General features: G+C 42.3%; 1 protein-coding gene across 1 annotated transcript in view; it reads left to right on the top strand.

Moving 5' to 3' along the window:
* Positions 1-2,010: 2,010 nt before the first annotated feature.
* The window catches only part of LOC139547023 (collagen alpha-1(XVIII) chain-like), a 159,509-nt gene continuing 137,442 nt past the window's right edge, over positions 2,011-24,077 (top strand). Inside the window, exons 1-2 of the mRNA XM_071356068.1 lie at positions 2,011-2,191; positions 2,280-2,353. Coding sequence (XP_071212169.1) covers positions 2,181-2,191; positions 2,280-2,353 — 85 coding nt within the window. The 5' untranslated portion in view covers positions 2,011-2,180. The remainder of the gene's footprint in view (positions 2,192-2,279; positions 2,354-24,077) is intronic.

Below are 24,077 nucleotides of genomic sequence, written 5' to 3'. Positions count from 1 at the left end.
GCCTTGTGAAAGTATTCACCCCCTTGGTATTTTTCCTATTTTGTTGCCTTACAACCTGGAATTGAATAGATTTTTTGGGAGGTTTGTATCATTTGATTTACACAACATGCTTTAAACACTTTGAAGATGCAAAATATTTGTTTTATTGTGAAACAAACAAGAAATAAGACCAAAAAACTGAACTTGAATGTGCATAACTATTCACCCCCAAAGTCAATACTTTGTAGAGCCAATTTTTGCAGAAATTACAGAAATTACTCTATAAGCTTGGCACATCTAGCCGCTGGGATTTTTGCCAATTTTTCAAGGCAAAACTGTTCCAGCTCCTTCAAGTTGGATGGGTTCCGCTGGTGTAGAGCAATATTTAAGTCATACCACAGATTCTCAATTGGATTGAGGTCTGGGCTTTGACTAGGCCATTCCAAGACATTTAAATGTTTCCCCGTAAACCAGTCGTGTTGTTTTAGCAGTATGCTTATGGTCATTGTCCTGCTGGAAGGTGAACCTCCATCCCAGTCTCAAATCTCTGAAAGACAAACAGGTTTCCCTCAATAATTTCCCTGTATTTAGTGCCATCCATCATTCATTCAATTCTGACCAGTTTCCCAGTCCCTGCCGATGAAAAACATCCACACAGCATGATGCTGCCACCATGCTTCACTGTGGGGATAAGGTTCTCAGGGTGATGAGAGGTGTGTTGGGTTTGTGCCAGACATAGTGTTTTTCCTTGATGGCCAAAAAGCTCAATTTTAGTCTCATCTGATGAGAGTATCTTCCTCCATATGTTTGGGGAGTCTCCCACATGCCTTTTGGCGAACACCAAACGTGTTTTTTTCTTTAAGCAATGTTTTTTTCTGGTCGCTCTTTCGTAAAGCCCAGCTCTGTGGAGTGTACGGCTTAAAGTGGTCCTATGGACAGATACTCCAGTCTCCGCTGTGGAGCTTTGCAGCTCCTTCAGGGTTATCTTTGTTCTCTTTGTTGCCTCTCTGATTAATGCCTGGTTGCCTGGTCCGTGAGTTTTGGTGGGCGGCTCTCTTTTGGCAGGTTTGTCGTGGTGCCATATTCTTTCCATTTTTTAATAAAGGATTTAATGGTGCTCCGTGGGATGTTCAAAGTTTCAGATTTTTTTTTTAGAACCCAACCCTGATCTGTACTTCTCCACAACTTTGTCCCTGACCTGTTTGGAGAGCTCATTGGTCTTCGTGGTGCTGCTTGCTTGGTGGTGCCGCTTGCTTAGTGGTGTTGCAGACTCTGGGGTCTTTCAGAACAGGTGCATATATACTGAGATCATGTGACACTTAGATTGCACACAGGTGGACTTTATTTGATTAATTATGTGACTTCTGAAGGTAATTGGTTGCACCAGATCTTATTTAGGCGCTTCATAGCAAAGGGGGTGAAAACATATGCACACACCACTTTTCTATTTTATATTTTTTAGAATTTTTTTCATTTCACTTCACCAATTTGGACTATTTTGTGTATGTGCATTACATGAAATCCAAATAAAAATACATTTCAATTTCACTGTAATTACATTTCTACAAAATAATGTTGCAGGAATGCTAATCTTATATTTTTCTAACAATATCAATTATTTTAGAACAATCTGAGATTATGGGTGTCATGCCTTGCTGAAATGACATGGAACAACCCATATGCCAAAATAGGTTATTTGAATGAAAACATAACATTTTTAACATGGTTTAGTTTTGTTCGAACGTAGATGTATGTGATTAAACTGTTAAATTGTGTTTTATCAAAATGTACACACAAAATGTAATAGGGACATAAAAGGTAGGCCTTATCATTGGAATGCGAACTACAATGCCAGTTTGACCACAAATTAGGCTACTTCTTCTTTCACCTTGAAATTGACATTTACAGGCAAATCTAAGATTGGTGTAAACAATGCTGCGCAAAAAATATATAATTATATTACAAACGCACCATGCAGTGAAAAAACAGCGGAACTCTTTAGGACCCAGAAGGATTCCCCTTTGTCAGATTATGTGGGACACTGGTCTCTCCCACAATTTATCTCTGTAACTAGCAGAGAGCCGCGCATCAGCTGTTCACGGCTTGGCAGTCGTGGTGGACCGGGGAAACTGGGAAAAAGTTTTGAATTTATTTGGCAAGAAATCGTGTAGCCTTTCAACTTGGTCACCACCAAAACAAAGATGAAAATGAGGTATTTTGCATTCATTTACGTTCTTGGGGGATGTATAGAAATCCAATAAAAATCTTAATTTAATGCACAATGCGCTACCTCGTTGCAGGTGTTCCTCATGGTTGGAGACACTAGTTTGCTCTGTCCTGGTTCTTCTGACCCCCGCAGCATCGCAATGGCCAGGTAAGCGCAACATTTCGAAAAACATGGATACTTAACTGTTTAACGTTACAACAAGTTGTAGACATCAATGCATGTATCTTTAGCTCTCGAACCGTTATAATGTAAAAACGTATGTACACCTTGGACACTACTTATAAAACGGTGAAATGTTGAACTACAATACACTTAGGCCTAAATTTAAAGGTTTTACATTGTGAAGTTGTAACGTTGCTTACAATGATGACACAGGCTAATGCAAAGTGGGAGTTGTCTGTCATTCCAGTATGTATGGTAAATTAATTACGTTTTGTACAGCTAATTGGGAAATGTTGTTTCCTAAAGAAACTGCTATAATATTACCCGTTTCAGCTATTGGAAACATTGCCTGTGTCTGGGATGCGCATGTCATGTTTCTGAGTGTGGACTGTGGGTGACTTTCTTTGTCAAGATTTATTGTATGCGCTGTCTTACATCAGTGGAGAAAATTGTTGTAGGTGTAGGCCTACTTATTCCTCAACAACCTAAGGGGCTATGTTTGATTTCATTTGACCATCCCTGCACTTTTTTTCAGGAAAATGTGTTCAGTTTGTGTAAATTGACTTTAAATGATTTATATATTTCATTTCATACGCTCTTAGGCAAACATATTGGTCAAAGTAATGATACAATTTGTTTCTATTGCTATTTTGTGAATTGTTTTGAACTTTTTAGTAGGTTCTGTGTTAGTCGCGCAGTGAAAGTGTTTCATAACATTGTCCCATGTTGTCTGAATAATCAGGCTGTGGTACACAATTAATTGGTATATACATCCTGACACTTTGAAGTGCAAAATCATGTAAATGTTCCTTACAAACCGAAATGTTGAATAAAATTACAATTGAACTTTACCGGTTTTATTTGCAGTTTTGGACAAAATATCCACAGGAAAGTATTGTTTAGCTGACTTTATAGAGATCCGGTAGGTTTGCCACTGCCAGCTGAATGCAAGCAACGTTCGGTCTGTGGTTCAGTTACGCTCGGCTATTGTTTACATATTGTGCTAGTGTTTACGCAGTGTGTGTCAGTAAATTGAAAATATAAGCCGACAGAACCATATACCTACCGGCTCTCTAAAAAGCTGGGTAAACAATCTCCTGTGGATATTTTTGTCTTAAAGCGGCAGAAGAACCAACTGCACACACAACTGGTAGAGTAAGTTTAAATGTAATGTCTTTTTATTCAACATTCTGGCTTGTAAGGAACATTTACACAATTTGATTAATCACACAAAGAACCAATATCACCAGCTAACACACTGTTGGGTGATTGACATCACACACCCCAATAAAAATGTAGTTGTCACTGAGACCTATTGAATGTCAATAATCAGGTCAGACTGCAAAGAAGCCAATACCATTCATCTGAACTTCCACTTTGATGTGAACAGAATGGCTTTGGTCTGTTGACAGGGGCTTTCTCAAGTCCAAAGTCTGCCCTCAGAACTCAAATTCCTTAGCTTTTTGTCCAGTGTTGCTTCTTATCTATCCGGAGATTGGGATGGGGACTCTTGAGTGTGCTAAAGACAAGCAGGGCACACTCGTCTTGAGAAAGAAGAATTTCAGAATGGGACACACCTATTCTGATACTAAATTATTTATCTCTGAACCTCACTGCAGCCCTATATTTAATTTAGTCAAAGTTCTGTCCAGTGGATTGTGCAGCTGTCAGATGGAGAGCAGGGAGGAAATTGAGAAGTCTACATGAATATTTGATTGATGGCCATCGCTGTGGTTGCCTTCACATTAACTTAACAGCACAGTCATGCCAAAGACTCTAAAAATGGACCTGATGCCTCTGCTTGGCAGCAAATACTTCAGAAACACTCACATTCCAGTTGAACATACCATGTTAGCGATAATGTCTTGGAACTTACGGTGCCTTCATGGAGGACAGTTTGATGAATCCTGTACGTCTTTGGCTCTGGTCGGAAATGAGAGCTTTAAATGGGCATGTCTCCTAGGTTGGGACAGGAATGAGGAATCCTCTTTGTCATGTGATGCTTTCTCTGCTCCCGGTGCGGCTGTACCTGCAGGCTGTGTTGAAGCAGAGGGGGACAACAGCTGTAAGGGGATACCCTGCCAGCACATTTAATGGCTGAATTAGATGATGCATTAAAAAAATCACTGCAAATAGGACTTCCACCTGTCATATGCAGGGGTCAGAGCCATTGAGACAAACAAAATCCTCCTCATCAGTAGACGCATCGGTAATAATTAAACCTTTAAAAGCCACAGTCTGTAATTTGATAGCGTCAAGCAACTATTATGACACTCCAAGAGTCCGTTAAAGCTCATCGTGAAACATTTTACATGTTTTTGAAACCGTGAAACTGCTCCGTGGACTTTCGAAGACATGTTGGGATGGTCAGTCTCAGGTTATCTGATAGCTGATACCACCTTGTTGACGTTATACAATAACTCAAGTCTGTTCCTCAACTGCAGCTATGAATACTGATATAATAAGGGTTGACTTGAGAGAAAGGGTGGTTCTGGGGTTAGAATTAGGCTCCTAACATCTGTTGACATGTCCAAGATGGTTGTGGCCTTTGCCACTTCAGCTGCCACAAAACATATTCTCCACACCCCTGGGTTGTGTTCATTAGGCAAAATGTTCTTAAACAAAAGCTAGGGCTGGCAGGTAATGTTTTTGTCAACTTCATATTAATGTCAACAAAGATGTAAACCAGGGTTGCTTTTACTAACAGCCTATTTATAAAAGAGATGAGAGGAAGCAAAACTAGCCATTTTTTGAATTTTGTGTTGTGGCATGAACAGCTGACTGTTGACTGGATGACCAGGCATTCAAAAAGATGAGTGCGGTTAACTCTTTACAAAGTTGTTTCAGCAAGGTGTTGTAGCAAACAAGTCTTCGGGCAAACAAGTCTTCGGTCTCAAAAATCCAACAGTAGGCAACAGGGTCTGGTTTCAATGACTGACTCTTTTGTCAACTCTGGTTAGTGAAAAAATAGTTCCGGAGTGGGTTCTCTTCAGATAGACAGCTCTACCAACAAATCACGAGGCAGATTTTTTGGGGGGTTTGTATTATGTACTATATTTATTGAAATATTATGTGAATACTATAAATAAAAATTACCAATTTGGGTGCAATCAATTAGCTTCATTTATCAGATATCTACAGTGCCTTGCGAAAGTATTCACCCCTTTGGCATTTTTCCTATTTTGTTGCCTTACAACCTGGAATTGAACGTTTTTTTGGGGGGTTTGTATAATTTGATTTACACAACATGCCTACCACTTTGAAGATGCAACATATTTTTTATTGTTGAACAAACAAGAAATAAGACCAAAAAAGTGAGTGTGCATAACTATTCACCCCCCAAGTCAATTCTTTGTAGAGCCACCTTTTACAGAAATTACAGCTGCAAGTCTCTTGGTATGTCTCTATAAGCTTGGCACATCCAGCCACTGGGATTTTTGCCCATTTTTCAAGGCAAAACTGTTCCAGCTTCCAGTTGGATGGGTTCTGCTGATGTAGAGCAATATTTAAGTCATACCACAGATTCTCAATTGGATTGAGGTCTGGGCTTTGACTAGGCCATTCCAAGACATTTAAATGTTTCCCCGTAAACCAGTCGTGTTGCTTTAGTAGTATGCTTACGGTCATTGTCCTGCTGGAAGGTGAACCTCCATCCCAGTCTCAAATCTCTGAAAGACAAACGGGTTTCCCTCAATAATTTCCCTGTATTTAGTGCCATCCATCATTCATTCAATTCTGACCAGTTTCCCAGTCCCTGCCTATGAAAAACATCCCCACAGCATGATGCTGCCACCACCATGCTGTTCTCGGGGTGATGAGAGGTGTGTTGGGTTTAAGCCAGACATAGCGTTTTCCTTGATGGCCAAAAAGCTAGATTTTAGTCTCATCTGACGAGAGTATCTTCTTCCATATGTTTGAAGTCTCCCACATGCCTTTTGGCGAACACCAAACGTGTTTGCTTATTTTTTTCTTGAAGCATTGGCTTTTTTCTTGCCACTCTTCCGTAAAGCCCAGCTCTGTGGAGTGTACAGCTTAAAGTTGTTACTTCTGAAGGTAATTGGTTGCACCAGATCTTATTTAGGGGCTTTATAGCAAAGGGGGCGAATACATATGCACGCACCACTTTTCTGTTTACTTTTTACTTTTTTTATTTTTTTGAAACAAATAATTTTATTACTATTTTGTGTATGTCCATGACATCCAAATAAAAATCAATTTAAATTACAGGTTGTAATGCAACCATATAGGGAAAACGCCAAGGGGATCAATACTTTTGCAAGGCACTGTACATGACCAAAAGTATGTGGACACCTACTCGTCAAACATCTCATACCAAAATCCTGGGCATTAATATGGAGTTGGTCCCCCCTTTGTTGCTATAACAGCTTGTACTCTTCTGCGAAGGCTTTCCTCTAGATGTTGGAACTAGGGTTGCACTTCTTGGGGAATATTCAGAGGTGGAAACTTTCCGCTGCAATTAACAGGAATATATGGGAATTAACGGTAATATATGGGTATTAACAGAAATATATGCAAATTAATATTAATACCATTTAAATTGAATGTTTTTGCATTGGATATATTTACCATATCATATGGAGACAAACAAACATTTTACCTTTATCATAAGTAGACATAATTGCAAATTATGAAATCCTTCCAATAGAAATAAAAACAACTATTTAGTTACGAATTGAACATTGAGTTGACTCTTCACATGGAATGATTTCACTGATCAGCAAAAGGGAATATTGAATCATCCCCAATGATCCATCGCATCTCACAAAAACGTTTGAAACATAAAATATAATCTATAAAATGATAGTCTAGAAACTAAAGCTTTGGTTGTCTTCCTCTCAGGCTTCCATGTCTTCTCCCTGGACCTCCTCAATGTCCACCTCTTGAACGTCAGACTCTGTGGCCTCATCTTCACTGTCACTTTCCAACCTTGTTGAGCATGGCTCGTTGTCAGGCTCAAAAAGCCTCAAATTTGCCTGGTTGGCCACCAATTTTTCAACACTTGGCCAGCCTGTTGCGTGCTTTGGTATGTGTCTTCCCAAACAAGGACTAGTTGCGCTCTGAGGCGGCTGATGTTGGTGGGATTTGGAGGATGATGGAGGCAACAGGGGAAAGAGCCTCAGATCCACAAAGTCCCTTCCACCAGGTGGCTGATGAGATATGTTGGCACGACTGCCATATTGCATCTCCATCCCAAAGCCCTTGCTTGGAAGTGTACTTCGCCAGACTGCTAAGAACCTTGCCCTCATCCAGGCCAAGGTGGCGAGACACGGTAGTGATGACACCACAGGCCTTGTTGAGCTCTGCACCAAACAGGATGCTCTTGCCAGCATACTTGGGGTACAACATGTACGCTGCAGCGTGTATGGGCTTCAGGCAGAAGTCTTCACGCTTTTTGATGTATTTCAGAACTGCAGTTTCTTCTGCTTGGAGCAAGAGTGAAGTGGGCAGGGCAGTGTAGATTTCTTCACTTACATCTGCAAGCGGAGTCTGTGAAATGGCACCTGCTATAGTTTTCAGGAGTTTCAGGCAGCTTACCACTCTCTCCTAAAATACATCATCCAGGAGGATCCTCTTGATGGGGCTGTCCATATCGGCAGGCTGTGATATGGCCATTTCCTGGAGAGACTCCTTCCCCCCCCAGGAGACTGTGAAACATGATGACAATTCCACCCCAACGGGTGTTGCTGGACAGCTTCAATGTGGTGTTCTTATTCTTCTCGCTTGGTGAGGTAGATTGCTGCTATAACTTGATGACCCTTCACATACCTAACCATTTCCTTGACTCTGTTGTAGAGTGTATCCATTGTTTTCAGTGCCATGATGTCCTTGAGGAGTAGATTCAATGCATGAGCAGCACAGCCAATGGGTGTGATGTGAGGGTAGGACTGCTCCACTTTAGACCAAGCAGCCTTCATGTTCGCAGCATTGTCTATCACCAGTGCAAATACCTTTGGTGGTCCAAGGTCATAGATTTCCTGCAGCTCATCTGCAATGTAGATATTTCATATCCATGAGATAAACACGATAGGTTTTTGCATGTTTTTAAGCTATACATTGTTTGAAAAGAATGGAGTAAAACAAACTTCTATACATTTATTAACTAAGCTGGTATATTCTTCTAGAATCAATGGTTATAAATACTGTATATTTTGGTGGATTTTTACATCATGTGGCCATCGCAGATTGTACCTCAAATGGACGTTATTTTCCCTTGATCAAAACAAATATTTCAACGGCAGCACGGTTGAGCTGTATTTGCCCACACTGTATGCTGCTTGGCCATGGATGAGCACTCTGTCAAGAACATAATTGTCTACTGCAGCCACTGTGAGAGGAAGATATACAGAACAACTAGTTTGAACAACAACGTGGTGTCAGAAAAAAGTCTGGAGCAAGAAGCAGTGCACCACAATTACTACTCTGGTAAACTAGGAGTAAGTGTGACATTTTAGCAGATACATTTTTTATCTGAGAGGGAAGGGACACTGAATTGTGAAAGCCACCGGAAGATGTTCAGATTTATGGGTTGGGGGTGTGTGTGGGTTGTGTTGTTATTAGGGAGGTTATGTGTTGCTTGATGGGGTAAATTACTGTTCATTACTAACTCAGAAATATAGCTCAAACGTTCTTATTTTTAGCATATCAACTAGCATATCAAGATCCGGATATGGACCTCAGCCAAGAGAAGCTTCTCTGCAATTTTCTTAGAAAACACATATGCGATGTGTACAGTTAGTATTAGTCAATATCTCAGGATATTGAATGAGGCCATAGGGAAATGTCCATGTGTCATATTCAGAGTAATCCCAATATCATATACTATGTCTAAAAGACACATCTGGATTCAGAATTGGAATCCAGATGTCACACATCTGACACATCTGGATCTCACCCCGATATCGCCAATGATTTATATATACACTAGATGACTGACAGGCCGCGCTGTTGTGAAGCCACCGCGCCTCCATCTTGGCACTACACCACCATTGTAAAAAATATTTGGGAAGCTAAACAAATGCATTTATTAATGTCTACATTTGTTTTTGCCACGTTTATTCTATTACAGACACCTTAATGCATACTTCTAATTTAGTGTGTTAAACATTTTCCTTGAATTATACTTTTTTAGAAAATTACACTGAACACAACATGTACAATGGCAAGACAAAGTATATGAACTCTTTTGAATGACCTGTATTTCTGCATAAATTGGTCATAAAATGTGATCTTATCTTCATCTAAGTCACAACAATAGACAGTCTGCTAAACCTAACACCCAAACAATTCTACGTTTTCATGTCTTTATTGAACACACTGTGTAAACATTCACCGTGCAGGGTGCAAAAAGTATGCGAACCCTTTAATAACTGGTTGACCATCCTTTGGCAGCCATAACCTCAACCAAACGTTTTCTTTACATTACATTTAAGTCATTTAGCAGACGCTCTTATCCAGAGCGACTTACACATTGGAAAGTTCATACATATTCATCCTGGTCCACCCGTGGGAATTGAACCCACAACCCTGGCGTTGCAAGCGCCATGCTCTACCAACTGAGCCACACGGGACCACTACCACTATCAAAGTAGAGCCATAAAGGAGACTAGACATCTACCACCCCACTACCACTATCAGATTAGAGCCATAAGGGAGACTAGACATCTACCACCCCACTACCACTATCAGATTAGAGCCATAATGGAGTCTAGACATCTTCTGCCCCACTACCACTATCAGATTAGAGCCATAAGGGAGTCTAGACATCTACCACACGACTACCACTATCAGATTAGAGCCATAAGGGAGTCTAGCCATCTACCACCCCACTACCACTATCAGATTAGAGCCATAAGGGAGTCTAGCCATCTACTGCCCCACTACCACTATCAGATTAGACCCATAAGGGAGACTAGACATCTACCACCCCACTACCACTATCAGATTAGAGCCATAAGGGAGTCTAGACATCTACTGCCCCACTACCACTATCAGATTAGAGTCATAAGGGAGACTAGACATCTACCACCCCACTACCACTATCAGATTAGAGCTAGAAGGGAGACTAGACATCTACCACCCCACTACCACTATCAGATTAGAGCCATAAGGGAGTCTAGACATCTACTGCCCAACTATCACTATCAGATTAGAGTCATAAGGGAGACTAAACATCTTCCACCCCACTATCACGATCAGATTAGAGCCATAAGGGAGTCTAGACATCTACCACACGACAACCACTATCAGATTAGAGCCATAAGGGAGTCTAGCCATCTACTGCCCCACTACCACTATCAGATTAGAGTCATAAGGGAGACTAGACATCTACCACCCCACTACCACTATCAGATAAGAGCCATAAGGGAGACTAGACATATACCACCCCACTACCACTATCATATTAGAGCCATAAGGGAGACTAGACATCTACTGCCCCACTACCACTATCAGATTAGAGCTATAAAGGAGACTAGACATCTACCACCCCACTACCACTATCAGATTAGAGCCATAAGGGAGACTAGACATCTACCACCCCACTACCACTATCAGATTAGAGACATAAGGGAGTCTAGACATCTACTGCCCAACTATCACTATCAGATTAGAGCCATAAGGGAGTCTAGACATCTACCAGCCAACTACCACTATCAGATTAGAGCCATAAAGTAGACTAGACATCTACCACCCCACAACCACTATCAGATTAGAGCAATAAGGGAGACTAGACATCTACCACTATCAGATTAGAGTCATAAGGGAGTCTAGACATCTACCACCCCACTACCACTATCAGATTAGAGCCATACGGGAGAATAGACATCTACTACCCCACTACCACTATCAGATTAGAGACATAAGGGAGACTAGACATCTACCACCCCACTACCACTATCAGATTAGAGCCATAAGGGAGACTAGACATCTACCACCCCACTACCACTATCAGATTAGAGCCATAAGGGAGACTAGACATCTACCACCCCACTACCACTATCAGATTAGAGCAATAAGGGAGACTAAACATCTTCCACTCCACTACCACTATCAGATTAGAGCCATAAGGGAGTCTAGATATCTACCACACGACTACCACTATCAGATTAGAGCCATAAGGGAGTCTAGCCATCTACTGCCCCACTACCACTATCAGATTAGAGTCATAAGGGAGACTAGACATCTACCACCCCACTACCACTATCAGATAAGAGCCATAAGGGAGACTAGACATCTACTGCCCCACTACCACTATCAGATTAGAGCTATAAAGGAGACTAGACATCTACCACCCCACTACCACTATCAGATTAGAGCCATAAGGGAGACTAGACATCTACCACCCCACTACCACTATCAGATTAGACCCATAAGGGAGACTAGACATCTACCACCCCACTACCACTATCAGATTAGAGCCATAAGGGAGTCTAGACATCTACTGCCCCACTACCACTATCAGATTAGAGTCATAAGGGAGACTAGACATCTACCACCCCACTACCACTATCAGATTAGAGCCATAAGGGAGTCTAGACATCTACCACCCCACTACCACTATCAGATTAGAGCCATAAGGGATTCTAGACATCTACCACCCCACTACCACTATCAGATTAGAGCCATAAGGGAGACTAGACATCTACCACCCCACTACCACTATCAGATTAGAGCAATAAGGGAGACTAGACATCTACCACATTTACATTACATTTACATTTACATTTAAGTCATTTAGCAGACGCTCTTATCCAGAGCGACTTACACATTGGAAAGTTCATACATATTCATCCTGGTCCCCCCGTGGGAATTGAACCCACAACCCTGGCGTTGCAAGCGCCATGCTCTACCAACTGAGCCACACGGGACCACTACCACTATCAAAGTAGAGCCATAAAGGAGACTAGACATCTACCACCCCACTACCACTATCAGATTAGAGCCATAAGGGAGACTAGACATCTACCACCCCACTACCACTATCAGATTAGACCCATAAGGGAGACTAGACATCTACCACCCCACTACCACTATCAGATTAGAGCTTTAGTTGCGGATCAGACCTGCACAACGGTCAGGTTGAATTTTGGACCATTCCTCTTTCTTGGGATGTCTGGTGTGAACCACTCTCTTGAGGTCATGCCACAGCATCTCAATCGGGTTGAGGTCAGGACTCTGACTGGGCCACTCCAGAAGGCGTATTTTCTTCTGTTGAAACCATTCTGTTGTTGATTTACTTCTGTGTTTTGGGTCGTTCTCCGGTTGCATCACACAACTTCTGTTGCGCTTCAATTTGAAGACAGATATTGAAGACAGATAGCCTTACATTCTCCTGCAAAATGTCTTGATAAACTTGGGAATTCATTTTTCCGTCAATGATAGCAAATTGTCCAGGCCCTGAGGCAGCAAAGCAGCCCCAAACCTTGATGCTCCTTCCACCATACTTTACAGTTGGGATGAGGTTTTGATGTTTGTGTGCTGTGCCATTTTTTTCAACACACATAGTGTTGTATGTTCCTTCCAAACAACTCCACTTTAGTTTAATCTGTCCACAGAATATTTTGCCAGTAGTGCTGTGGAACATCCAGGTGCACTTTTGCAAGTCAGACGTTCAGCTATGTTTATTTTGGACAGCAGTGGCTTCTTCCGTGGTGTCCTCCCATGAACACCATTCTTGTTTAGTGTTTTACGTATCGTAGACTCGTCAACAGAGATGTTAGCATATTCCAGGGAAGTCTTTAGCTGACACTCTAGGATTCTTCTTAACCTCATTGAGCATTCTCTTGCAGTTGTCTTTGCAGGACGTCCAATCCTAGGGAGAGTAGCAACAGTGCTGAACTCCATTTATAGACAATTTGTTTTACTGTGGACTGATGAACATCAAGGCTTTTAGAGATACTTTTTGTAACCCATTCCAGCTTTATGCAAGTCAACAATTCTAAATCTTAGTTCTTCAGACATCTCTTTTGTTTGAGGCATGGTTCACATCAGACAATGCTTGAATAGCCAACTCAAATTTTGTGTGATTTTTTTATAGAGCAGCTCTAACCAACATCTCCAGTCTCATCTCATTGATTGGACTCCAGGTTAGCTGACTCCTGACACCAATTAGCTTTAGGAGAAGTCATTAGCCTAGGGGTTCAGATACTTTTTCCAACCTACACTTTGAATCTTTAAATTATGTATTCAATATAGACAAGAAAAATATACTCAGCAAAAAAGGACCCTGTCTTTCAAAGATAATTTGTAAAAATCCAAATAACTTCACTGATCTTCATTGTAAAGGATTTTAACACAGTTTCCCATGCTTGTTCAATGAGCCATAAACAATTAATGAACATGCACCTGTGGAACGGTCGTTAAGACACTAACAGCTTACAGACTGTAGACAATTAAGGTCACTGTTATGAAAACTTAGGACACTAAAGAGGCCTACTGACTCTGAAAAACACCAAATGAGGACTGCATGAGGACTGCAGATGTGGCCAGGGCAATACATTGCAATGTCCGTACTGTGAGATGTCTAAGACAGTGCTACAGATAGACAGGTGACAGCTGATCGTCCTCGCAGTGGCAGACCACGTGTAACAACACCTGCACAGGATCGGTACATCCGAACATCACACCTGCGGTACAGGATGGCAACAGCAACTGCCCGAGTTACACCAGGAACAATCCCTCCATCAGTGCTCAGACTGTCCGCAATAGGCTGAGAGAGGCTGGACCGAGGGCTTGTAGGCCTGTTGTACGACAGGACATCACCGGCAACAACGTCGTCTATGGGCACAAACCCACCGTCACTGGCAAATCTGATGCAGTCCATAAGGAGGAGATGCACTGCAGTACTTAATGCAGCTGGTGGCCACACCAGATACTGACTGTTAATTTTGATCCCCCGTTTGTTCAGCGACACATTATTCTATTTCTGTTAGTCATATTTCTGTGGAACTTGTTCAGTTTTTCCTCAGTTGTTGAATCTTGTTATGTTCATACAAATATTTACACGTTAAGTTTGCTGAAAATAAATGCAGTTGACAGTGAGGGGAGGTTTTCTTTTTTTGCTGAGTTTACATTAATTTGTGTGTTATTAGTTTAAGCACACTGTTTGCTTATTGTTGTGACTTCGATTAAGATCAGATCAAATTTTATGACCAATTTATGCAGAAGTTCTGGTAATTCCAAAATGTTCACATACTTTTCTTGCCACTGTAAACACAACATGACAAGTGTCGGTCCCATATTTCATGAGCTGAAATAAAATAACCCAGAAAATTTCTCTCAAATTTTGTGCACAAATTTGTTTACAACCGTTGATCATATTTAAATGAACCCTCCGAACTCAAAGTGGATGTATAATAACTCGACACATAGAGAGTGTTAAAGCAGAAACTGTTCCCCCCAAATGAATTGCATCAAAGCATGGTGAGTAGGGCTCGGAGTTCTTTGTTCAAATGTGCGTTCTCTAGCTATAGTCCTCTGTAAAAAGTGCTGCCCCTACAGTTGTTGTAAAGCTAGGGAGAGTAGGTCTTTGCAAATGTAACTTTTAGTTTTTTGTTTGACTGAATGTGTTTTCTAGTAAGTTACCTTTTTCTATTCAATAGGAGGATTTCAAGTTACAAGTTGTAGCTTTTTTAAACCGCATGAGCGATCAATTGGTGGTGAGACAGAAAACAACTTCAGTTTAGTTTCCCTAGATATCTTTTTTCTCAGGCGGGGCATTTAACCCCGTGATGGGACATCCCAGGGCTGCCAACACTACAATAACAATTGGAACCATATTTATTTTGGCTTGAGGGCAAAGGTGTTTGGTGGGTTGCGTTCCCTGGAGACATGGTTGGGGAAACATTATCACTCAAGGATTTTTTTCAGCTGTGGTGGCAAAAAGTGTGGGGGCCCTCTTGGCTAATTTCTTGCAAATCTACTAGGGCTGGGAATTGCCAGGGACATAGCCATACAATATTATCATGATAATTACAGTGCATTCAGAAATTATTCAGACCTTCCTTTTTTCCACATTTTGTTACGATACAGCCTTATTAAATAAATTAATAATACATCTCATCAATCTACACACAATACCCCATAATGACAAAGCAAAAACAGGTTTTTAGAAATGTTTACAAATGTGTGTGTATATATACACACAAAGCCAAGCCATAAGGTCGAAGGAATTGTCCGTAGCGCTCAGACAGGATTGTGTCGAGGCACAGATCTGGGGAAGGGTACCAAAGCATTTCTGCAACATTGAAGGTCACCAAGAACACAGTGGCCTCCATCATTCTTAAATAGAAGAAGTTTGGAATCACCAAGGCTCTTCCTAGAGCTGGCCGCTTGGCAATCGGTGGAAAGGGGCCTTGGTCAAGGAGGTGACCAAGAACCCGATGGTCACTCTGACAGAGCTCTAGAGGTCCTCTGTAAAGATGGGAGAACCTTCCAGAAGGACAACTATCTCTGCAGCACTCAACCAATCAGGCCTCCACCAATTAGTGGCCAGATGGAAGCCACTCCTCAGTAAAAGGCACATGACAGCCAGCTTGGAGTTTGCCAAAAGGCACCTGAAGGACTCTTAGACCATGAGAAACAAGATTCTCTGGTCTGATGAAACCAAGATTGAACTGTTTGGCCTGAATGCCAAGCGTCACGTCTGGAGGAAACCTGGCACCATCCCTACGGTGAAGCATTGTGGTGGCAGCATCATGCTGTGGGAATGTATTTCAGCGGCAGGGACTGGGAGACTAGTCAGGATCGAGGGAAAGATGAACGAAGCAAAGTACAGAGAGATCCTTGATGAAAACCTGCACCAGAGCGATCAGTGCTGACCACACTGCCCGCGTCGCGTGTGCACATACATGTTATTCAGTCATTACACCCACACTGCTCACGTGCATCAACGAGCGTCTGCGTAGCCAGGCGCTAAAATAGAACTTGTTTCTATTTGTGACTCTTGACTTGCTGTAAGTCTCGCCTCTCCCATCTCATTATTTGTTTTTAGGACCATACACCCATGTGATTGATTGAAAGATGACCTGAGTTCCACACTCCAGTTGGTTGTGTTAATGCACTTTTAAAGATGGTTGCCCACTGCCATAGAAAGTCCAAAGAAGTAGTCTGAAGGAGGAGCGATTACTAGAAATGGACTCGGTTTACCCTTTTTATCTGTGGTTTAATTGTCAGAGTAGAGGTCCTTGTGCATTTCAGGTAAAATAACAACCCAATGTTTATATCCCAGGATAAATTAGCTAGCAACAGCAAGCTAGCGAGCTAAATTGCCATAACCTGTCCCCAAATTAGTATATTTGGTTCAGAGTTCGTTGTTGATATTTCAACCTTCCTGTCCCGATCGCGTCTAGTGTGGATGGACAAAATCAACCTGCGCTCACGTGGACGAGCGGTGTGGTCAGCATGTTATGCCGGCTAAATAAGGATGAATTTAGTACTTGCCATGTCAATAAAAACACATGCTGGCATCTTGGAGCACTATTAAAAGGAAAGACCCCACAGTTTGATACTTCAGTTTGCAACGTTGACCCCATAAATGTTTTTATTGTTTTATTTTTTTACTTTCATAGGGCTAGTTGTTGATTTAACATGTGTCATAGAATCCCATAAAGATGTTAAACCAAAGGCCCCTCTCAAATATCTGCTTTGAACTATGACATTGGTTTCTGATGTGCCCTCAGAAAAGGAGGTGGCGTTTCCCATTGTTCTGTATTTGCTATCTGTCCTCTTCCCTTTCAGGGCGAGGTAGTCTACAAAACATCCTTTTGAATCATGCTGACAGCTGTTGTTTTTGTTTTTATGTGCCGTCTCCGCTGACTGTTTCAGGTGCTCTCGCCCCGACTCTCATACCAGCCCAATGTCGAAATGCCGCTTTGACAGTTACAAAACACATAGGGAAACAATAATTACTGCTTTTGTTCTAAACGGTGGATTTGTACCGCCACATGTTCGGTGCACCTAGCCATCTCCAGTGCTAATAGCACACTGAGCCACCTTAACTCTCCGGAAGTCTTTCCGGTTCCATGTGAAACCCTCACTTATTTGTTCGTCTTCATTCACAGCCATAATGTAAATGACAGCGATCAGAACTTGAAACTTCACTCAGCAAATGACACGACTCCCCATATGGTGTTTCCCAGAACAATATATTCACTTCAGACCAGAATGCCATGTTCCCTGAAGCAATTTCAAAAATGCTGCTAATTAGCATCAGAGAGGAAATAGAGCTGACTATATTGGTAAGTCACTTTGCCTGAGAGAGATTGACATGGTTATCAAAATGCACACCAGTGTAAGTCTACATGAAACACAGCCCTTATTTTAAGTGTTTCTAAAATCCACTATGGGGGAAAAATTTTGGGGAAAAATGATTGGAACACTTTCCCTGTTTTGACCGCTAGGTTTTATGGTTATTATGACACCTCCACTGCGGGGCTCTATAGTACCTATCAGACCTTACTCATGGCTATGCTAGGGATGGGCACAGTTATTTGAATATCTAAATGGACGTTAGTGTTCGACAACTTCCAAGGCTATTAATTTGAGGCTTTTTTGTCTCAATTAAATAGGTATCTTTGACATTGCAACATAAGGATATACGATGACTTTTGAAATTCTTAATTTAATAAACAAACTTTTTAATGTAGGTTTTATGACGTGCGCCCCATAAAAGTACATGTGTGTAGCTGCTTGTTGTTGGCACTACAGGGAAGATCTCCAATCAATTCAAAATGTAAAATTAAGTTAGCTAAATGTGAAGGAGTAGGCTACAATGAGCAACCGACAGGTAGGCTGTTAGATCTGTTGTAGACCAGGACGGGTTGCCCAGCAAAATGGCTTCAACTAGCCTAGCTAGCTATCTTAGCTAGCTACTTTACATCAATGTGTTGCAGTGAAGACAGGCACTGCCAGGTGGGATGATGGGTAACCTATGGCAGTTCCAAGTTTGTCTAACTAGGGCAAGTCACAGTGGCTACTTTTTTTTCCTCTCCATCCCGTGTCACACACACCACTGGCCCCTGCCCATCCCCCGCCCTGCTGTATGCACACCGACTCTCACATGTCGTGCAGGCTGCACAGCAAACAAGTGTCCCAAGTTTAAACAAAGTTACACAAAACCGATATCTGGGAAAAAGTCTAATTTCGAATAGTGAAGTGATTTAAAATGCCCATCCCTAGGCTATGCCCCTCTTATCTGACTGACCATCAAGATGGGCATTCATTTCAAAACATCCCAAATTCCTCCCATTCATCCATCTTTCAGGAGCGTCAGTCTCCATAGATGGTTCTCTGGTCTCGCTCAGAAGTCTCACGCATGGGGGAGTGAAAGACAGATTTCCCCTGGGTAGGGGAGATTAACATCAAGTGCACTGGGACAGAAAGGGGATTTGTCGAATCCTTTAACTCGTCCTCTGGTCTCTTGACGGATGCCTGAAATGGGGGTTGTGGGTTGGAATTGAGTAAAACACAATATATTTTTTTTCTCAAATGTTAACGAAGAAGTAAAAGGTGTTGAGGATTCACCTCCCTTTTTAGAATTGATTACCAATGGACCATATTGGCTACAAGGTGCTACAAGGTGCTACAGGGAAAGGCTCCTCTTTCATGAAAAGCCAGTTTCAGGACATGATGCCAAACAGACAATGAATGCCCCAGCACAGAGGCTGCTAATGTCTAGTTTGTGAAACAAGAGTGGGGTGGACAATGAAGGAAGCCCTCTATTCACTTGGGCCGGCGCGAGCCAGATGGCGCAGTGCCATCCGTTGAGATACGCAGAGAGGATGAGAAGTGAAAAGGACTTATGCCAACCGTAGGGTCGTTAAAGCATTTAGAGAGCCAGTGAAAGATTTGCAGGGCCATTCTTTTGACCCGAGCCAGTGGCATTATCCATGTTGCATGAGTGGGAGCTCCAGCAGTCTGGACAAGTCAGCATTACCCTCTCTCTTTATTGGCCCATTGGTGGAAACATCCAATGATGCTCCATTTGGTGCCCCGTCGGTAACAAGTGAATAGAGGTGAATCCTGTGGTTTCACAATGACAGTTACCAGCTACATCTTGGCTGGATAATATATATATTTTTGTTTCTATCCAATATAGAACCCAACATTTTTCATTTACGTTTTAGTCACGTTCTTAGACGTTCTTATCCAGGGCACGCCAACAGATTGTTTTACCTCGTCGGCTCGGGAATTCAAAACAGCGACCTTTCTCTTCCTCCCCTACTAAGTGAAAGAATTACCCGGCAGTGCCGTACCACGCCTCGGGCAGAGAAGAGCTGTCGACATTATCAGGTGCTATGCATGAAATTCTGTCTTTTTGTGAGGGCAAACATCTCCCGCTCAGTCCATAATAAATCTTTGCCTGCCCCAGAATGTCTGTCTGCCTTTTACCTTGAAATACAATGCTTCCTTCTTAATGTCACACTAGGGTTGGGTGACGTCAACCTTTGTCCTATCGTGATTATGTACCCATAAGAATTGTGATATACGATGCTATTGCCCCTAGCACGACATCGAGTGCAACTGGACCATGTCGAAAGATAATGTCGAAAGATAATGTCGAAAGATAATGTCGAAAGATAATGTCGAAAGCCCAGGCAGAGGCTAAGTGCAGTCAATAGCAAATATTTCCTAATGTTCCTTTCCGGTGGAGGAGCTGTGTGTGTGTGTGTGTGTGTGTGTGTGGGGGGGGTTTGGACAGTATCCATGCTTTTTATACTGTCATACAGTTTCTGTATCATGACGCACAAAACAATTTAGACAACAGGGAACTTGATCCTGGAGGGGATTGAATGCATAGAATTAGGAATTACAATACCAAGAGTAATTTAATAGGATCTCTATTATTAAATGTCTCCGCTGTAACCAAGAGGCTTGACCTTGAGATCGTACCATTTAGCTAGCATGTTAACCAACCAAATGCATAGCTATATATTTTGACATCTTAGATTTCTTATTTATACTTAGGTATAAGCAGTGGCGTAGCACACACGCCCCTGCTAACGGTATTGAAAATCATACCTTCTGTGTTTTGAAATACACCTGTATATCGCCCAAGCCTAGTCTGTGTCACGTGCACATGATGGAACAGTGACTGTCTGATGAGGAACGGGCTGTCTTACCGTAGTGAGCTAGGTTAAAGGCCTACATCATAGGCGGTATAGAAGCAGTCTACTGTTCAGAACTGGATAATAATTTCTTTATTTGCTTCATAAAAAATATACAAATAAAAAGTTTGTTCTCTCTCATTATTAGTCGTGTGGCGACCTGACGTGTCTAGGTTATTAAAGTAACTTTTTGAGACGGAACTCTGTTCCATTCGTTGTTTGATCGGCGGAAAGACATGCATAAAACGATGACTCGTAGCCTTCAGTCATATTCATAGCCTATCGAATGGAGAGAGAGAGAAGGGAATATAGGCTCCGTTTTTTTTTAAACAGCTAGGCACAATAGTTAAGGCGTGTCCGTTTTATAAAAATAAGTCGTTTTAGGCTATAGCCTAATGCCCATGCGTCTGACAGAGTGAGACAGAGAAACAATATTTTCTGACTGGACATATGTTGTGCTTCTTCGGTGGAATTACATTCCACCTTCCTTTCGTAGGCTATATAACATATTTGTTGAAATAAGCTATAGCTAATAGCTAAACTTGTGTACTGTTCGCTGCAAGACAATTCTAATAGGCTAAACCGTTGTCTGTCACATAATGTCGTCACCATCGACCATGGCTGTCAATCATCGTCAGTAGACGACGCTATCATAATATTACCCTTTCTATGTCACACAAACTAAGAAGCAGTCAAAATATTCATTCCCACTTAGTTATGCTACACTGCTCAAAAAAATAAAGGGAACACTTAAACAACACAATGTAACTCCAAGTCAATCACACTTCTGTGAAATCAAACTGTCCACTTAGGAAGCAACACTGATTGACAATACATTTCACATGCTGTTGTGCAAATGGAATAGACAAAAGGTGGAAATTATAGGCAATTAGCAAGACACCCCCAATAAAGGAGTGGTTCTGCAGGTGGTGACCACAGACTACTTCTCAGTTCCTATGCTTCCTGGCTGATGTTTTGGTCACTTTTGAATGGTGGCGGTGCTTTCACTCTAGTGGTAGCATGAGACGGAGTCTACAACCCACACAAGTGGCTCAGGTAGTGCAGCTCATCCAGGATGTCACATCAATGCAAGCTGTGGCAAGAAGGTTTGCTGTGTCTGTCAGCGTAGTGTCCAGAGCATGGAGGCGCTACCAGGAGACAGGCCAGTACATCAGGAGACGTGGAGGAGGCCGTAGGAGGGCAACAACCCAGCAGCAGGACCGCTACCTCCGCCTTTGTGCAAGGAGGAGCACTGCCAGAGCCCTGCAAAATGACCTCCAGCAGGCCACAAATGTGCATGTGTCAGCATATGGTCTCACAAGGGGTCTGAGGATCTCATCTCGGTACCTAATGGCAGTCAGGCTACCTCTGGCGAGCACATGGAGGGCTGTGCGGCCCCCCAAAGAAATGCCACCCCACACCATGACTGACCCACTGCCAAACCGGTCATGCTGGAGGATGTTGCAGGTAGCAGAACGTTCTCCACGGCGTCTCCAGACTCTGTCACGTCTGTCACATGTGCGTGTGAACCTGCTTTCATCTGTGAAGAGCACAGGGCGCCAGTGGCGAATTTGCCAATCTTGGTGTTCTCTGGCAAATGCCAAACGTCCTGCACGGTGTTGGGCTGTAAGCACAACCCCCACCTGTGGACGTCGGGCCCTCATACCACCCTCATGGAGTCTGTTTCTGACCATTTGAGCAGACACATGCACATTTGTGGCCTGCTGGAGGTCATTTTGCAGGGCTCTGGCAGTGCTCCTCCTTGCACAAAGGCGGAGGTAGCGGTCCTGCTGCTGGGTTGTTGCCCTCCTACGGCCTCCTCCACGTCTCCTGGTAGCGCCTCCATGCTCTGGACACTACGCTGACAGACACAGCTAACCTTCTTGCCACAGCTCGCATTGATGTGCCATCCTGGATGAGCTGCACTACCTGAGCCACTTGTGTGGGTTGTAGGCTCCGTCTCATGCTACCACTAGAGTGAAAGCACCGCCAGCATTCAAAAGTGACCAAAACATCAGCCAGGAAGCATAGGAACTGAGAAGTAGTCTGTGGTCACCACCTGCAGAACCACTCCTTTATTGGGGGTGTCTTGCTAATTGCCTATAATTTCCACCTGTTTATTCCATTTGCACAACAGCATGTGAAATGTATTGTCAATCAGTGTTGCTTCCTACGTGGACAGATTGATTTCACAGAAGTGTGATTGACTTGGAGTTACATTGTGTTGTTTAAGTGTTCCCTTTATTTTTTTGAGCAGTGTATATTATACTCCTTAGAGCTGTATAACGTCTAGCACCCATGGCTGATGAGAGAATTCAGTGATTCAAGTCACATTTCCCTACTTTTTACAAAAAGATAACATAGCAAGTGTGGATATATCGTGCCATCAGAAAGTATTCACACCCCTTACAAAGTGGGATTAAAATAGATGTAATTGTCTTTTTTTTGTTGTCAACGATCGATAGAAAATACTCTGTCAAAGTGAAAAAAAATTTTTTTTTAATTAACGGAAAATGAAACGCTACACCCGCAATAACATCTGCTAAACACATGTATGTGACAAATCAAATAAAATTTTCCCGTTATTCTTGAAAAAAATTACTCAAGCTCTGTCAAGTTGGTAGTTGATCATTGTCAGACCGACATTTTCAAGTCTTGCCATAGATTGTCAAGCCAATTTAGGTCAAAATTGTAAATGGGCCTCTCGGGAACATTCAATGTTGTCTTGGTAAGCAACTCCAGAGTATATTTGCTCCGAACATAACACTTTGTTGATCCATCCTCAGTCTCCTATCACAGCGATAAAACTCTGTAACTGTTTAAATATCACCATTGGCCTCATGGTGAAATCCCTGAGCGGTTTCCTTCCTCTCTGGCAATGAGTTAGGAAGGGCATCTCTATCTTTAGTCACTGTGTGTATTGATACACCGTCCTCAAATGGATATTCAATGTAGTGTTGCCATCATAATCAAGCTGCAGATGTCAGTTCTATGTTCCCACCTGTACCCCCACAAATCTACCTTCTCAGAGTCTTAGATGTAGCCAGTGACTACCAGTCTCTGAGTTCGCTCTCCCCTGAGATCAAGAGTAGCCACTATTTTCAAAAGACCCTCATGGATTAACATGCCTTTGCCCACAGGGGGACAATGAGAAGCTGGCACCCTTCCTCAGTCTTGGACCGGACTAATTTAGGGCCTGATTTGTCTTCCAGATGAATGCTGCTTTTGTCCCTCATTTTTCCTCCTGTGTACCCTGGCCTCTGGTTTAGCCACAGGCCGAACGCCATCTCCTTCAAGCCATTTTCCTCTCATTACTGTTTATTAAAATATATAATTTGAATTTAGTCTTAATTTTGGCTCGTGGGCTATTTTTAAAGGTGTGCCGACGAGTCTTCCATCAACACTCTTAAGGAGACAGTCTTTTTTGTGTTGCTTGACTACGTGAGAAAAAGGTCACGGTACGCTCCTAAATCCACAAGTATTAGATGTCTTTGACAGTCAGTAACCAGACAACAACAATTATCACATAGTAATGCGCAATGGCACTCGCTGTGCCCTAGAATGTGGTGCCAGCTTTTAGCCAG

This window comes from Salvelinus alpinus, chromosome 20, assembly GCF_045679555.1.
Source record: "Salvelinus alpinus chromosome 20, SLU_Salpinus.1, whole genome shotgun sequence".
NCBI classification, from domain to species: domain Eukaryota; kingdom Metazoa; phylum Chordata; class Actinopteri; order Salmoniformes; family Salmonidae; genus Salvelinus; species Salvelinus alpinus.
Note: the sequence above shows the minus strand (reverse complement) of the source record. Positions and strands in the feature narration are given on the sequence as shown.